The sequence below is a fragment of the Taudactylus pleione genome, unplaced genomic scaffold (assembly GCF_031769625.1).
Source record: "Taudactylus pleione unplaced genomic scaffold, aTauple2 ptg000976l, whole genome shotgun sequence".
NCBI classification, from domain to species: domain Eukaryota; kingdom Metazoa; phylum Chordata; class Amphibia; order Anura; family Myobatrachidae; genus Taudactylus; species Taudactylus pleione.
In genome coordinates, this window is record NW_028285377.1 from 385260 (window position 1) to 405280 (window position 20021).

The window sequence follows — 20021 nt, forward strand, 5'->3', positions numbered from 1 at the left end:
GGATGTAGCAGACAGTGAGGGGGTGTATATGGGATATAGCAGACAGTGAGGGGGTGTATATGGGATGTAGCAGACAGTGAGGGGGTGTGACTAGACTTACACATCTGAGCCACGTACACAGCACTGTACAGTGGATATTTGTCTTTCCTCCATCACAGGAGCTTACAATCTAATTTCCATACCACAAACATCACACACAGTTACATTATTTGTTTATGTAGACAACAGGTAATTAACCTATCAGCATGTTTTAGGAGTGAGGGAGGAGAGCAGAGCACTCAGAGGAAACCAATGCACACAGGAGAACATACAAACTCCACACAGATAGGGTCCGCAAAGTGTGAGGAATAGTGTTCAACTGTGCATCAGCTCCAGTCTTAGATCAGGTAAGTATGAAGAAGGAATGCAAAGTCGCCGTGTGGCCTCTGATATCTGCTTTGTGCCGCTTTATAAAAATACACAGACCGTTAGGAGCGTGAGAAGAATGTGGTGCGATACTCTGCAGGGTGGTGATGTCATCCATAACTGATATAAACTAAATACGGCTGGTGAGGACAGGTTTTTTTGCAGTTACGCGTTGTGTGAAGAGTGGCTGCACCGCATATGTGCCTGGTAGGTTTGCAGTGAGGTATAGGCACACACCATGTACGTTAGATGGGAGCCCTGTAACGCTGGCAATGACTGTAGTGAGATCCATCCAGAAAGATCCTCTGAGTGTATAAGACCAGACGTTAGTGTATCTACCCCCAGACATACACCTGAAGGCAGCGGGTCAAACTGTGAGGGTGGTTTATAGGAGGAAGTGACGTAGCATGATGAGAGTGGGGGGTTGTATACTGGAGGGGAATTAGCCCACACACACACAGATTGTATTATTGATGATTATTGTAAATCTCACTTGGGTATACTGTATAATAGCATTCTGTCTTAGCAAAAAGGTCATTTATAGGGCTGTACCATTGATGTGCTAATAACGCAAAGTGTGACATACTAACACATCAGTGCCCTTAGTATGTATATATAATATACATACACACTTTCCCTTATTAGCACATCAGTGCCCTTAGTATGTATATATAATATACATACACACTTTCCCTTATTAGCACATCAGTATGTGACACATTAGCACATCAGTGCCCTTAGTATGTACAGTATATATAATATACATACATACTTTCCCTTATTAGCACATCAGTATGTGACATATTAGCACATCAGTGCCCTTAGTATGTATATATAATATACATACACACTTTCCCTTATTAGCACATCAGTATGTGACACATTAGCACATCAGTCCCCTTAGTATGTATATATAATATACATACACACTTTCCCTTATTATCACATCAGTATGTGACACATTAGCACATCAGTGCCCTTAGTATGTATATATAATATACATACACACTTTCCCTTATTAGCACATCAGTATGTGACACATTAGCACATCAGTGCCCTTAGTATGTATATATAATATACATACACACTTTCCCTTATTAGCACATCAGTATGTGACACATTAGCACATCAGTGCCCTTAGTATGTATATATAATATACATACACACTTTCCCTTATTAGCACATCAGTATGTGACATATTAGCACATCAGTGCCCTTAGTATGTATATATAATATACATACACACTTTCCCTTATTAGCACATCAGTATGTGACATATTAGCACATCAGTGCCCTTAGTATGTATATATAATATACATACACACTTTCCCTTATTAGCACATCAGTATGTGACATATTAGCACATCAGTCCCCTTAGTATGTATATATAATATACATACACACTTTCCCTTATTAGCACATCAGTATGTGACATATCAGCACATCAGTGCCCTTAGTATGTACAGTATATATAATATACATACATACTTTCCCTTATTAGCACATCAGTATGTGACACATTAGCACATCAGTGCCCTTAGTATGTATATATAATATACATACACACTTTCCCTTATTAGCACATCAGTATGTGACACATTAGCACATCAGTCCCCTTAGTATGTATATATAATATACATACACACTTTCCCTTATTATCACATCAGTATGTGACACATTAGCACATCAGTGCCCTTAGTATGTATATATAATATACATACACACTTTCCCTTATTAGCACATCAGTATGTGACACATTAGCACATCAGTGCCCTTAGTATGTATATATAATATACATACACACTTTCCCTTATTAGCACATCAGTATGTGACACATTAGCACATCAGTGCCCTTAGTATGTATATATAATATACATACACACTTTCCCTTATTAGCACATCAGTATGTGACATATTAGCACATCAGTGCCCTTAGTATGTATATATAATATACATACACACTTTCCCTTATTAGCACATCAGTATGTGACATATTAGCACATCAGTGCCCTTAGTATGTATATATAATATACATACACACTTTCCCTTATTAGCACATCAGTATGTGACATATTAGCACATCAGTCCCCTTAGTATGTATATATAATATACATACACACTTTCCCTTATTAGCACATCAGTATGTGACACATTAGCACATCAGTGCCCTTAGTATGTATATATAATATACATACACACTTTCCCTTATTAGCACATCAGTATGTGACATATCAGCACATCAGTGCCCTTAGTATGTACAGTATATATAATATACATACATACTTTCCCTTATTAGCACATCAGTATGTGACATATTAGCACATCAGTGCCCTTAGTATGTATATATAATATACATACACACTTTCCCTTATTAGCACATCAGTATGTGACACATTAGCACATCAGTGCCCTTAGTATGTATATATATAATATACATACATACTTTCCCTTATTAGCACATCAGTATGTGACATATTAGCACATCAGTGCCCTTAGTATGTATATATAATATACATACACACTTTCCCTTATTAGCACATCAGTATGTGACACATTAGCACATCAGTCCCCTTAGTATGTATATATAATATACATACACACTTTCCCTTATTATCACATCAGTATGTGACACATTAGCACATCAGTGCCCTTAGTATGTATATATAATATACATACACACTTTCCCTTATTAGCACATCAGTATGTGACACATTAGCACATCAGTGCCCTTAGTATGTATATATAATATACATACACACTTTCCCTTATTAGCACATCAGTATGTGACATATTAGCACATCAGTGCCCTTAGTATGTATATATAATATACATACACACTTTCCCTTATTAGCACATCAGTATGTGACACATTAGCACATCAGTGCCCTTAGTATGTATATATAATATACATACACACTTTCCCTTATTAGCACATCAGTATGTGACATATTAGCACATCAGTGCCCCTATTATGTATATATATAATATACATACACACTTTCCATTATTAGCACATCAGTATGTGACATATTAGCACATCAGTGCCCTTAGTATGTATATATATAATATACATACACACTTTCCCTTATTAGCACATCAGTATGTGACATATTAGCACATCAGTGCCCCTATTATGTATATATATAATATACATACATACTTTCCATTATTAGCACATCAGTATGTGACACATTAGCACATCAGTGCCCTTAGTATGTATATATAATATACATACACACTTTCCCTTATTAGCACATCAGTATGTGACACATTAGCACATCAGTGCCCTTAGTATGTATATATAATATACATACACACTTTCCCTTATTAGCACATCAGTATGTGACATATTAGCACATCAGTCCCCTTAGTATGTATATATAATATACATACACACTTTCCCTTATTAGCACATCAGTATGTGACACATTAGCACATCAGTCCCCTTAGTATGTATATATAATATACATACACACTTTCCCTTATTAGCACATCAGTATGTGACATATTAGCACATCAGTGCCCTTAGTATGTATATATAATATACATACATACTTTCCATTATTAGCACATCAGTATGTGACATATTAGCACATCAGTGCCCTTAGTATGTATATATATAATATACATACACTTTCCCTTATTAGCACATCAGTATGTGACATATTAGCACATCAGTGCCCTTAGTATGTATATATAATATACATACACACTTTCCCTTATTAGCACATCAGTATGTGACATATTAGCACATCAGTGCCCTTAGTATGTATATATATAATATACATACACTTTCCCTTATTAGCACATCAGTATGTGACACATTAGCACATCAGTGCCCTTAGTATGTATATATAATATACATACACACTTTCCCTTATTAGCACATCAGTATGTGACACATTAGCACATCAGTGCCCTTAGTATGTACAGTATATATAATATACATACACACTTTCCCTTATTAGCACATCAGTATGTGACACATTAGCACATCAGTGCCCTTAGTATGTATATATAATATACATACACACTTTCCCTTATTAGCACATCAGTATGTGACACATTAGCACATCAGTGCCCTTAGTATGTACAGTATATATAATATACATACACACTTTCCCTTATTAGCACATCAGTATGTGACACATTAGCACATCAGTCCCCTTAGTATGTATATATAATATACATACACACTTTCCCTTATTAGCACATCAGTATGTGACACATTAGCACATCAGTACCCTTAGTATGTATATATAATATACATACATACTTTCCCTTATTAGCACACCAGTATGTGACATATTAGCACATCAGTCCCCTTAGTATGTATATATAATATACATACACACTTTCCCTTATTAGCACATCAGTATGTGACACATTAGCACATCAGTCCCCTTAGTATGTATATATAATATACATACACACTTTCCCTTATTAGCACATCAGTATGTGACACATTAGCACATCAGTACCCTTAGTATGTATATACAATATACATACACACTTTCCCTTATTAGCACACCAGTATGTGACATATTAGCACATCAGTGCCCTTAGTATGTATATATATAATATACATACACACTTTCCCTTATTAGCACATCAGTATGTGACATATTAGCACATCAGTGCCCTTAGTATGTATATATATAATATACATACATACTTTCCCTTGTTAGCACATCAGTGCCCTTAGTATGTATATATAATATACATACACACTTTCCCTTATTAGCACATCAGTATGTGACATATCAGCACATCAGTCCCCTTAGTATGTATATATAATATACATACACTTTCCCTTATTAGCACATCAGTATGTGACATATCAGCACATCAGTGCCCTAAGTATGTATATATAATATACATACACACTTTCCCTTATTAGCACATCAGTATGTGACACATTAGCACATCAGTGCCCTTAGTATGTATATATAATATACATACACTTTCCCTTATTAGCACATCAGTATGTGACACATTAGCACATCAGTACCCTTAGTATGTATATATATAATATACATACACACTTTCCCTTATTAGCACATCAGTATGTGACATATTAGCACATCAGTGCCCTTAGTATGTATATATAATATACATACACTTTCCCTTATTAGCACATCAGTATGTGACATATCAGCACATCAGTGCCCTAAGTATGTATATATAATATACATACACACTTTCCCTTATTAGCACATCAGTATGTGACACATTAGCACATCAGTGCCCTTAGTATGTACAGTATATATAATATACATACACACTTTCCCTTATTAGCACATCAGTATGTGACACATTAGCACATCAGTGCCCTTAGTATGTATATATAATATACATACACACTTTCCCTTATTAGCACATCAGTATGTGACACATTAGCACATCAGTCCCCTTAGTATGTATATATAATATACATACACACTTTCCCTTATTAGCACATCAGTATGTGACACATTAGCACATCAGTGCCCTTAGTATGTATATATAATATACATACATACTTTCCCTTATTAGCACACCAGTATGTGACATATTAGCACATCAGTGCCCTTAGTATGTATATATATAATATACATACACACTTTCCCTTATTAGCACATCAGTATGTGACATATTAGCACATCAGTGCTCTTAGTATGTATATATAATATACATACACACTTTCCCTTATTAGCACATCAGTATGTGACACATCAGCACATCAGTGCCCTTAGTATGTATATATAATATACATACACACTTTCCCTTATTAGCACATCAGTATGTGACATATTAGCACATCAGTGCCCTTAGTATGTATATATAATATACATACACACTTTCCCTTATTAGCACATCAGTATGTGACATATCAGCACATCAGTGCCCTTAGTATGAATATATATAATATACATACACACTTTCCCTTATTAGCACATCAGTATGTGACACATTAGCACATCAGTGCCCTTAGTATGTATATATATAATATACATACACACTTTCCCTTATTAGCACATCAGTATGTGACATATCAGCACATCAGTGCCCTCAGTATGTATATATAATATACATACACTTTCCATTATTAGCACATCAGTATGTGACACATTAGCACATCAGTCCCCTTAGTATGTATATATAATATACATACACACTTTCCCTTATTAGCACATCAGTATGTGACATATTAGCACATCAGTGCCCTTAGTATGTATATATAATATACATACACACTTTCCCTTATTAGCACATCAGTATGTGACATATCAGCACATCAGTGCCCTTAGTATGAATATATATAATATACATACACACTTTCCCTTATTAGCACATCAGTATGTGACACATTAGCACATCAGTGCCCTTAGTATGTATATATATAATATACATACACACTTTCCCTTATTAGCACATCAGTATGTGACATATCAGCACATCAGTGCCCTCAGTATGTATATATAATATACATACACACTTTCCCTTATTAGCACATCAGTATGTGACACATTAGCACATCAGTCCCCTTAGTATGTATATATAATATACATACACACTTTCCCTTATTAGCACATCAGTATGTGACATATTAGCACATCAGTGCCCTTAGTATGTATATATAATATACATACACACTTTCCCTTATTAGCACATCAGTATGTGACATATCAGCACATCAGTGCCCTTAGTATGAATATATATAATATACATACACACTTTCCCTTATTAGCACATCAGTATGTGACATATTAGCACATCAGTGCCGTTAGTATATATATATATATAATATACATACACACTTTCCCTTATTAGCACATCAGTATGTGACATATCAGCACATCAGTCCCCTTAGTATGTATATACAATATACATACACACTTTCCCTTATTAGCACATCAGTATGTGACACATTAGCACATCAGTGCCCCTAGTATGTATATATATATATAATATACATACACACTTTCCCTTATTAGAACATCAGTATGTGACATATTAGCACATCAGTGCCCTTAGTATGTATCTATAATATACATACACACTTTCCCTTATTAGCACATCAGTGCCCTTAGTATGTACAGTATATATTATATACATACATACTTTCCCTTATTAGCACATCAGTATGTGACACATTAGCACATCAGTGCCCCTAGTATGTATATATAATACACATACACACTTTCCCTTATTAGCACATCAGTATGTGACACATTAGCACATCAGTGCCCTTAGTATGTACAGTATATATAATATACATACACACTTTCCCTTATTAGCACATCAGTATGTGATACATTAGCACATCAGTGCCCTTAGTATGTATATATAATATACATACACACTTTCCCTTATTAGCACATCAGTATGTGACACATTAGCACATCAGTGCCCTTAGTATGTACAGTATATATAATATACATACACACTTTCCCTTATTAGCACATCAGTATGTGATACATTAGCACATCAGTGCCCTTAGTATGTATATATAATACACATACACACTTTCCCTTATTAGCACATCAGTATGTGACATATTAGCACATCAGTGCCCTTAGTATGTATATATAATATACATACACACTTTCCCTTATTAGCACATCAGTATGTGACACATTAGCACATCAGTGCCCTTAGTATGTATATATAATATACATACACACTTTCCCTTATTAGCACATCAGTATGTGACACATTAGCACATCAGTGCCCTTAGTATGTATATATAATATACATACATACTTTCCCTTATTAGCACATCAGTATGTGACACATTAGCACATCAGTGCCGTTAGTATGTATATATAATATACATACACACTTTCCCTTATTAGCACATCAGTATGTGACACATTAGCACATCAGTGCCCTTAGTATGTATATATAATATACATACACACTTTCCCTTATTAGCACATCAGTATGTGACACATTAGCACATCAGTGCCCTTAGTATGTATATATAATATACATACATACTTTCCCTTATTAGCACATCAGTATGTGACACATTAGCACATCAGTGCCGTTAGTATGTATATATAATATACATACACACTTTCCCTTATTAGCACATCAGTATGTGACACATTAGCACATCAGTGCCCTTAGTATGTATATATAATATACATACACACTTTCCCTTATTAGCACATCAGTATGTGACATATTAGCACATCAGTGCCCTTAGTATGTATATATAATATACATACACACTTTCCCTTATTAGCACATCAGTATGTGACACATTAGCACATCAGTGCCCTTAGTATGTATATATAATATACATACACACTTTCCCTTATTAGCACATCAGTATGTGACACATTAGCACATCAGTGCCCTTAGTATGAATATATATAATATACATACACACTTTCCCTTATTAGCACATCAGTATGTGACACATTAGCACATCAGTGCCCTTAGTATGTATATATAATATACATACACACTTTCCCTTATTAGCACATCAGTATGTGACACATTAGCACATCAGTGCCCTTAGTATGTATATATAATATACATACACACTTTCCCTTATTATCACATCAGTATGTGACATATTAGCACATCAGTGCCCTTAGTATGTATATATAATATACATACACACTTTCCCTTATTAGCACATCAGTATATATAATATACATACATACTTTCCCTTATTAGCACATCAGTATGTGACATATTAGCACATCAGTGCCCTTAGTATGTATATATAATATACATACACACTTTCCCTTATTAGCACATCAGTATGTGACACATTAGCACATCAGTGCCCTTAGTATGTATATATAATATACATACACACTTTCCCTTATTAGCACATCAGTATGTGACACATTAGCACATCAGTGCCCTTAGTATGTATATATAATATACATACACACTTTCCCTTATTAGAACATCAGTATGTGACACATTAGCACATCAGTGCCCTTAGTATGTATATATATAATATACATACACACTTTCCCTTATTAGCACATCAGTATGTGACATATCAGCACATCAGTGCCCTTAGTATGTATATATATATAATATACATACACACTTTCCCTTATTAGCACATCAGTATGTGACACATTAGCACATCAGTGCCCTTAGTATGTATATATAATATACATACACACTTTCCCTTATTAGCACATCAGTATGTGACATATTAGCACATCAGTGCCCTTAGTATGTATATATAATATACATACACACTTTCCCTTATTAGCACATCAGTATGTGACACATTAGCACATCAGTGCCCTTAGTATGTATATATAATATACATACACACTTTCCCTTATTAGCACATCAGTATGTGACACATTAGCACATCAGTCCCCTTAGTATGTATATATAATATACATACATACTTTCCCTTATTAGCACATCAGTATGTGACACATTAGCACATCAGTGCCCCTATTATGTATATATATAATATACATACACACTTTCCCTTATTAGCACATCAGTATGTGACACATTAGCACATCAGTGCCCTTAGTATGTATATATAATATACATACACACTTTCCCTTATTAGCACATCAGTATATGACACATTATTATTATTATCGTTTATTTATATGGCGCCACAAGTGTTCCGCAGCGCCTTACAAGGTACATATCCAAAAAGTGACTTACAGTAAAATACAATACAATGAAGGACAAGGACATGGATAATATACATTGATACATAGGTGGCCATAACACCCACATAAGCAGCAAAGCATAGGCACCAAGTGTTAGGTGTCCTAGTGGTGAGTAAGAGGTAGATGAACATATAGTAAGGAGAAGCACAAGAGGGTAGAGGGCCCTGCTCGCAAGAGCTTACATTCTCAAGGGGAGGGGCAGACAGATGGGCATGATACAGATGGGGAAGACAGGGAGGAGGGAGAATGTAGTAGCAAGTTAGGATGAGAGCTGGAAAGCGTTGATGAAGTAGTGGGGTCTTGAGAGCCCGTTTGAGGATTGTAGAGAGGTGGAGAGTCTGATGGGGAGAGGGAGAGAGTTCCAGAGGTGGGGAGCGGCACGGGCAAAGTCTTGGAGGCGGGAGTGGGAGGAAGTAATCAGCTGGCTGGAGAGGAGGTGTGCATTTGTTGAACGAAGAGGGCGGACAGGAAAGTGAAGGGAGATGTCAGAGATGTAAATGGGGGAGGAGTGTGTGAGGGCTTTGTAAGTGAGTGTGAGAACCTTGAATTGGGCTCTGAAGGGGAAGGGGAGCCAGTGGAGGGCTTGTAGGAGAGGGGAGGCAGATGTAGAGCGTTTGGAGAGGAAGATAAGCCGTGCAGCAGCATTAAGGATAGACTGGAGAGGAGCAGTATGTGACATATTAGCACATCAGTGCCCTTAGTATGTATATATAATATACATACACACTTTCCCTTATTAGCACATCAGTGCCCTTAGTATGTATATATATAATATACATACACACTTTCCCTTATTAGCACATCAGTATATATAATATACATACATACTTTCCCTTATTAGCACATCAGTATATATAATATACATACACACTTTCCCTTATTAGCACATCAGTATGTGACATATTAGCACATCAGTGCCCTTAGTATGTATATATAATATACATACACACTTTCCCTTATTAGCACATCAGTATATATAATATACATACACACTTTCCCTTATTAGCACATCAGTATATATAATATACATACACACTTTCCCTTATTAGCACATCAGTATATATAATATACATACACACTTTCCTTTATTTGCACATCAGTCCCCTTAGTATGTATATATAATATACATACACACTTTCCCTTATTAGCACATCAGTATATATAATATACATACACACTTTCCCTTATTAGCACATCAGTATATATAATATACATACACACTTTCCCTTATTAGCACATCAGTATATATAATATACATACACACTTTCCCTTATTAGCACATCAGTATATATAATATACATACACACTTTCCCTTATTAGCACATCAGTATATATAATATACATACATACTTTCCCTTATTAGCACATCAGTATGTGACATATTAGCACATCAGTGCCCTTAGTATGTATATATAATATACATACACACTTTCCCTTATTAGCACATCAGTATATATAATATACATACACACTTTCCTTTATTAGCACATCAGTATATATAATATACATACACACTTTCCCTTATTAGCACATCAGTATATATAATATACATACATACTTTCCTTTATTAGCACATCAGTATGTGACATATTAGCACATCAGTGCCCTTAGTATGTATATATAATATACATACACACTTTCCCTTATTAGCACATCAGTATATATAATATACATACACACTTTCCTTTATTAGCACATCAGTATATATAATATACATACACACTTTCCCTTATTAGCACATCAGTATATATAATATACATACACATACACACTTTCCCTTATTAGCACATCAGTATATATAATATACATACACACTTTCCCTTATTAGCACATCAGTATATATAATATACATACACACTTTCCCTTATTAGCACATCAGTATATATAATATACATACACACTTTCCCTTATTAGCACATCAGTATATATAATATACATACACACTTTCCCTTATTAGCACATCAGTATATATAATATACATACACACTTTCCCTTATTAGCACATCAGTATATATAATATACATACACACTTTCCCTTATTAGCACATCAGTATATATAATATACATACACACTTTCCCTTATTAGCACATCAGTATATATAATATACATACACACTTTCCCTTATTAGCACATCAGTATATATAATATACATACACACTTTCCCTTATTAGCACATCAGTATATATAATATACATACATACTTTCCCTTATTAGCACATCAGTATGTGACACATTAGCACATCAGTCCCCTTAGTATGTATATATAATATACATACACACTTTCCCTTATTAGCACATCAGTATGTGACATATCAGCACATCAGTCCCCTTAGTATGTATATATAATATACATACACACTTTCCCTTATTAGCACATCAGTATGTGACACATTAGCACATCAGTCCCCTTAGTATGTATATATAATATACATACATATACATACACACTTTATGTCCTGGGAACATACCTGCGACCCTCGTGGGGATGGGAGGTCCTGTCCAACATTCTGATTTTGGAAATCACTTGTACTGAAGATGGAGAATTCTGCTGTATTTATTAGTTCCATGTTTTCCTGTTAGTATAAAGTCAGACGCTGTATTAATGTATCGCACGGTAACTTTTCTATTTGGTTATAAGCAGTGACAATAAGAGCAGATATACGTTATGGTGCGTACACACGGGATGATTAAAATTCATGATATGATTGATAACGATATTGATCATATCGTTATCGTTTGTATCGTGCATTTTTTGGTCCCTTTCAACCCACCAACGATTTGCGATTCGCAGGCACGTATGGACGATAACGATATCGTCCATCGCTCGTGCATGCAGCCCAACCTGGTCGATATGTTGATTGCGGGTTGTTGGCCGTTGTTGGTGGATGATCGATATCGATTATCCAGTACTCCGGGAAGGTGCAGGACGATCAGTCAGCCTATATCGTACCATGTGTATACACCAATAGGCAGAGATGAGCGATGAATCCAGCAACGCTCGCTAGGGCCCAGCATGCTCTGCTCCTGAGGCTACCATAGTGCGCGCCTCTACATTGCTGCAGCTTCAGCAGTCATTGTGATCAGCAGAATGATGCAATGTCTGGTCATTACCTCAATCAATGGGATGAAGCCGTTCTGCGCCCACCGCCGTGCTTCATGGGAAATCACAACCGCAAAAAGTTACATTTTTATTTATTACCAGTTATTTATATAGCGTGTAGGAGTGTGGGAGGAAACCAGAGTACCTGGAGCTAACCCACGTAAGCACAGGGAGAATATACAAACCCCACACAGATAGGGCCATCATGGGAATCGTACCCAACACCTCAGTGCTGTGATTCAACAATGCTAACCATTGCACCAACCTTGCTGCCAAAACACAATCATTCTACTTTATCTGACGAGGGACATTAATAAATGAGTCATTTTTGTTTTCTATTACATTACCGCGTGATAAGAGATTACCGGCATACACTGCGCACCTCAGATCGCCTTCAGTCGCAGGTCGCTGGCCTATCACAGACACTGACAAATATTCCTGAGCCTGCACCTGCCTGTGACCCCCCCTGACCTGGGATCCTACATACATCATCATTAATAGGAGCAGCTCACTTACATTAGTAGGAACTACTACTCCCATCATCCCCTGTCGGCACTTGGCTGAATGCTTGTGTTAATGTGTTAGCTGGTGAAGCACCAACAATAGCCACAAAGTCACAAGTTACCACAATCTGCCCCATATTATACACCTGAGAACAACCCGTAACCTATCCGCACTTCCATGTAATAAATACCTGCAGCCGCGAGGCGGTCCTGACGGGCGCATTTCTTACATCTCTTCTCTCATTAGTCTGTACGTCCATCTTCTGACCACTGGTCATGGCCTCCTCCTTCTGCCGGGGACTCTTCTCAATGACTGGCTGCTCCCCGGCTCCCTTTATTACAGAAACCAAATACACACAATCCCAGTGTTACTATACAGTACACACACAATCTCACACACACACACACACACACACACACACACACACACACACACACACACACACACACACACACACACACACACACACACACACACACAATCTCAGTGTTACTATACAGTACACACACAATCTCTCACACACACACACACACAATCTCAGTGTTACTATACAGTACACACACACACAATCTCAGTGTTACTATACAGTACACACACACACAAGCTCAGTGTTACTATATAGTACACACACAATCACACACACACACTCTCAGTGTTACTATACAGTACACACACAATCTCTCACACACACACACAATCTCAGTGTTACTGTAAAGTACACACACACAATCTCAGTGTTACTATACAGTACACACACAATCACACACACAATCTCAGTGTTACTGTATAGTACACACACACAATCTCAGTGTTACTATACAGTACACAAACAATCACACACAATCTCAGTGTTACTGTAAAGTACACACACACAATCTCAGTGTTACTATACAGTACACACACAATCACACACACAATCTCAGTGTTACTGTATAGTACACACACACACAATCTCAGTGTTACTATACAATACACACACAATCACACACAAGCTCAGTGTTACTATATAGTACACACACAATCACACACACACACTCTCAGTGTTACTATACAGTACACACACAATCTCTCACACACACACACAATCTCAGTGTTACTGTAAAGTACACACACAATCTCAGTGTTACTGTATAGTACACACACACACAATCTCAGTGTTACTATACAATACACACACAATCACACACAAGCTCAGTGTTACTATATAGTACACACACAATCACACACACACACACTCTCAGTGTTACTATACAGTACACACACAATCTCTCACACACACACACAATCTCAGTGTTACTGTAAAGTACACACACACAATCTCAGTGTTACTATACAGTACACACACAATCACACACACAATCTCAGTGTTACTGTATAGTACACACACACAATCTCAGTGTTACTATACAGTACACAAACAATCACACACAATCTCAGTGTTACTGTAAAGTACACACACACAATCTCAGTGTTACTATACAGTACACACACAATCACACACACAATCTCAGTGTTACTGTATAGTACACACACACACACAATCTCAGTGTTACTATACAATACACACACAATCACACACAATCTCAGTGTTACTATACAGTACACACACACACACTCTCAGTGTTACTATACAGTACACACACACACTCAGTGTTACTATACAGTACACACACACACTCTCAGTGTTACTATACAGTACACACACACACTCTCAGTGTTACTATACAGTACACACACACACTCTCAGTGTTACTATACAGTACACACACACACACACACTCAGTGTTACTATACAGTACACACACAATCTCAGTGTTACTATACAGTACACACACACACACTCAGTGTTACTATACAGTACACACACAATCTCAGTGTTACTATACAGTACACACACAATCTCAGTGTTACTATACAGTACACACACACACTCTCAGTGTTACTATACAGTACACACACAATCACACACACACACTCTCAGTGTTACTATACAGTACACACACATACAAGGTCAGTGTTACTATATAGTACACACACAATCACACACACATACTGTCAGTGTTACTATACAGTACACACACAATCTCAGTGTTACTATACAGTAGACACACACACACAATGTCAGTGTTACTATATAGTACACACACACTCTCAGTGTTACTATACAGTACACACACAATCCCAGTGTTACTATACAGTACACACACAATCCCAGTGTTACTATACAGTACACACACAATCCCAGTGTTACTATACAGTAAACACACACACACTCTCAGTGTTACTATATAGTACACACACACACACTCTCAGTGTTACTATACAGTACACACACAATCCCAGTGTTACTATACAGTACACACACACTCTCAGTGTTACTATACAGTACACACACAATCTCAGTGTTACTATACAGCACACACACACACAATCTCAGTGTTACTATACAGTACACACGCACACACACAATCTCAGTGTTACTATACAGTATACGCACACACTCTCAGTGTTACTATACAGTACACACATAATCCCAGTGTTACTATACAGTACACACACAATCTCAGTGTTACTATACAGTACACGCACACACACACACACTCTCAGTGTTACTATACAGTACACACACAATCCCAGTGTTACTATACAGTACACACACAATCTCAGTGTTACTATACAGTACACACACAATCCCAGTGTTACTATACAGCACACACACAATCCCAGTGTTACAATACAGTACACACACACTCTCAGTGTTACTATACAGTACACACACAATCCCAGTGTTACTATACAGCACACACACAATCCCAGTGTTACTATACAGTACACACACAATCTCAGTGTTACTATACAGTACACACACAATCCCAGTGTTACTATACAGTACACACACACACACACACACACAATCTCAGTGTTACTATACAGTACACACACAATCCCAGTGTTACTATACAGCACATACACAATCCCAGTGTTACTATACAGTACACACACAATCTCAGTGTTACTATACAGTACACACACAATCCCAGTGTTACTATACAGCACACACACAATCCCAGTGTTACTGTACAGTGTACACACACTCTCAGTGTTACTATACAGTACACACACAATCACACACACTCTCAGTGTTACTATCCAGTACACACACAATCACACACACACTCTCAGTGTTACTATACAGTACACACACAATCACACACACTCTGTGTTACTATACAGTAAACACACAATCCCAGTGTTACTATACAGTACACACACACACAATACCAGTGTTACTATACAGTACACGCACACACACACAATCCCAGTGTTACTATACAGTACACGCACACACACACAATCCCAGTGTTACTATACAGTACAAACACACACAATCTCAGTGTTACTATACAGTACAAACACACACAATCTCAGTGTTACTATACAGTACACACACAATCTCAGTGTTACTATACAGTACACACACAATCCCAGTGTTACTATACAGTACACACACAATCTCAGTGTTACTATACAGTACACGCACACACACAATCCCAGTGTTACTATACAGTACACACAATCTCAGTGTTACTATACAGTACACACACACACACACACACACACACACACACACACACAATCCCAGTGTTACTATACAGTACACACACAATCTCAGTGTTACTATACAGTACACACACACACAATCTCAGTGTTTGAATACAGTACACACACACACAAGCTCAGTGTTACTATACAGTACACACAATCTCAGTGTTACTATACAGTACGTACACACACAATCAGTGTTACTATACAGTACACACACAATCTCAGTGTTAATATACAGTACACACACATACACACAATCTCATTGTTACTATACAGTACACGCACACACACAATTCCAGTGTTACTATACAGTACACACACACACTCTCAGTGTTACTATATAGTACACACACAATCACACACACACTCTGTGTTACTATACAGTACACACAATCTCAGTGTTACTATACAGTACACACACAATCCCAGTGTTACTATACAGTACACACACAATCTCAGTGTTACTATACAGTACACACACAATCTCAGTGTTACTATACAGTACACCCACACACACAATCTCAGTGTTACTATACAGTACACACACACAATCTCAGTGTTACTATACAGTACACACACACACAAGCTCAGTGTTACTATACAGTACACACAATCTCAGTGTTACTATACAGTACGTACATACACAATCAGTGTTACTATACAGTACACACACACAATCTCAGTGTTACTATACAGTACACACACATACACACAATCTCAGTGTTACTTTACAGTACGTACACAATCTCAGTGTTACTATACAGTACACACACAATCTCAGTGTTACTATACAGTACACACACAATCTCAGTGTTACTATACAGTACACACACACAATCTCAGTGTTACTATACAGTACACACACACAAGCTCAGTGTTACTATACAGTACACACAATCTCAGTGTTACTATACAGTACGTACATACACAATCGGTGTTACTATACAGTACACACACACAATCTCAGTGTTACTATACAGTACACACACATACACACAATCTCAGTGTTACTTTACAGTACATACACAATCTCAGTGTTACTATACAGTACACACACACACAATCCCAGTGTTACTTTACAGTACACACACACACACACACACACACACACACACACACAATCTCAGTGTTACTATACAGTACACACACAATCCCAGTGTTACTATACAGTACACACACACACAATCCCAGTGTTACTATACAGTACACACACAATCACACACGCACTCTCAGTGTTACTATACAGTACACACAAAATCACACACACACTCAGTGTTACTATACAGTACACACACACACACACACAATCCCAATGTTACTATACAGTACACACACACACACACACTCTCAGTGTTACTATACAGTACACACATACAATCTCAGTGTTACTATACAGTACACACACAATCTCAGTGTTACTATACAGTACACACACAATCCCAGTGTTACTATACAGTACACACACACTCTCAGTGTTACTATACAGTACACACACATTCACACACACACTCTGTGTTACTATACAGTACACACATACAATCTCAGTGTTACTATACAGTACACACACACAAGCTCAGTGTTACTATACAGTACACACACAATCCCAGTGTTACTATACAGTACACACACAATCCCAGTGTTACTATACAGTACACACACAATCCCAGTGTTACTATACAGTACACACACACACACAATCCCAGTGTTACTATACAGTACACACACAATCACACACACACTCTCAGTGTTACTATACAGTACAAACACACACAATCTCTGTTACTATACAGTACACACACAATCCCAGTGTTACTATACAGTACACACACAATCCCAGTGTTACTATACAGTACAAACACACACAATCTCAGTGTTACTATACAGTACAAACACACACAATCTCAGTGTTACTATACAGTACACACACAATCCCAGTGTTACTATACAGCACACACACACTCTCAGTGTTACTATACAGTGCACACACAATCTCAGTGTTACTTTACAGTACACACACAATCCCAGTGTTACTATACAGCACACACACAATCCCAGTGTTACTGTACAGTACACACACACTCTCAGTGTTACTATACAGTACACACACACACACAATCCCAGTGTTACTATACAGTACACACACACACACACACACACACAATCCCAGTGTTACTATACAGTACACACACACACTCTCAGTGTTACTATACAGTACACACACAATCACACACACAATCTCAGAGTTACTATACAGTACACACACACAATCTCAGTGTTACTATACAGTACACACACCCACAGTCCCAGTGTTACTATACAGTATACACACACAATCCCAGTGTTACTGTACAGTACACACACACACAATTCCAGTGTTACTATACAGTACACATATACAATCTCAGTGTTACTATACAGTACACACACACACATATACAATCTCAGTGTTACTATACAGTACACACACACAATCTGTGTTACTATACAGTACACACACAATCTCAGAGTTATTATACAGTCCACACACAATCCCAGTGTTACTATACAGTACACACACGTATACAATCCCAGTGTTACTATACAGTACACACACATATACAATCCCAGTGTTACTATACAGTACACACACACAATCCCAGTGTTTCTGTACAGTACACACACACAATCTCAGTGTTACTATACAATACACACACACAAAATCTCAGTGTTACTATACAATACACACAATCTCAGTGTTACTATACAG

The 20021-nt window shown here is 36.9% G+C and overlaps 1 protein-coding gene across 3 annotated transcripts in view; it reads right to left on the reverse strand.

Annotated features, from left to right (window-relative positions):
• Window positions 1–20021, reverse strand: part of KIAA2012 (KIAA2012 ortholog) — a 287207-nt gene that overhangs the window by 53468 nt on the left and 213718 nt on the right. For all 3 annotated transcript variants that reach the window (XM_088460713.1, XM_088460714.1, XM_088460715.1), the window contains 2 exons: window positions 13860–14000; window positions 12534–12638 (listed from right to left, as the gene is read on the reverse strand). In XM_088460713.1, the coding sequence (XP_088316839.1) occupies window positions 12534–12638; window positions 13860–14000 (246 nt within the window). The remainder of the gene's footprint in view (window positions 1–12533; window positions 12639–13859; window positions 14001–20021) is intronic.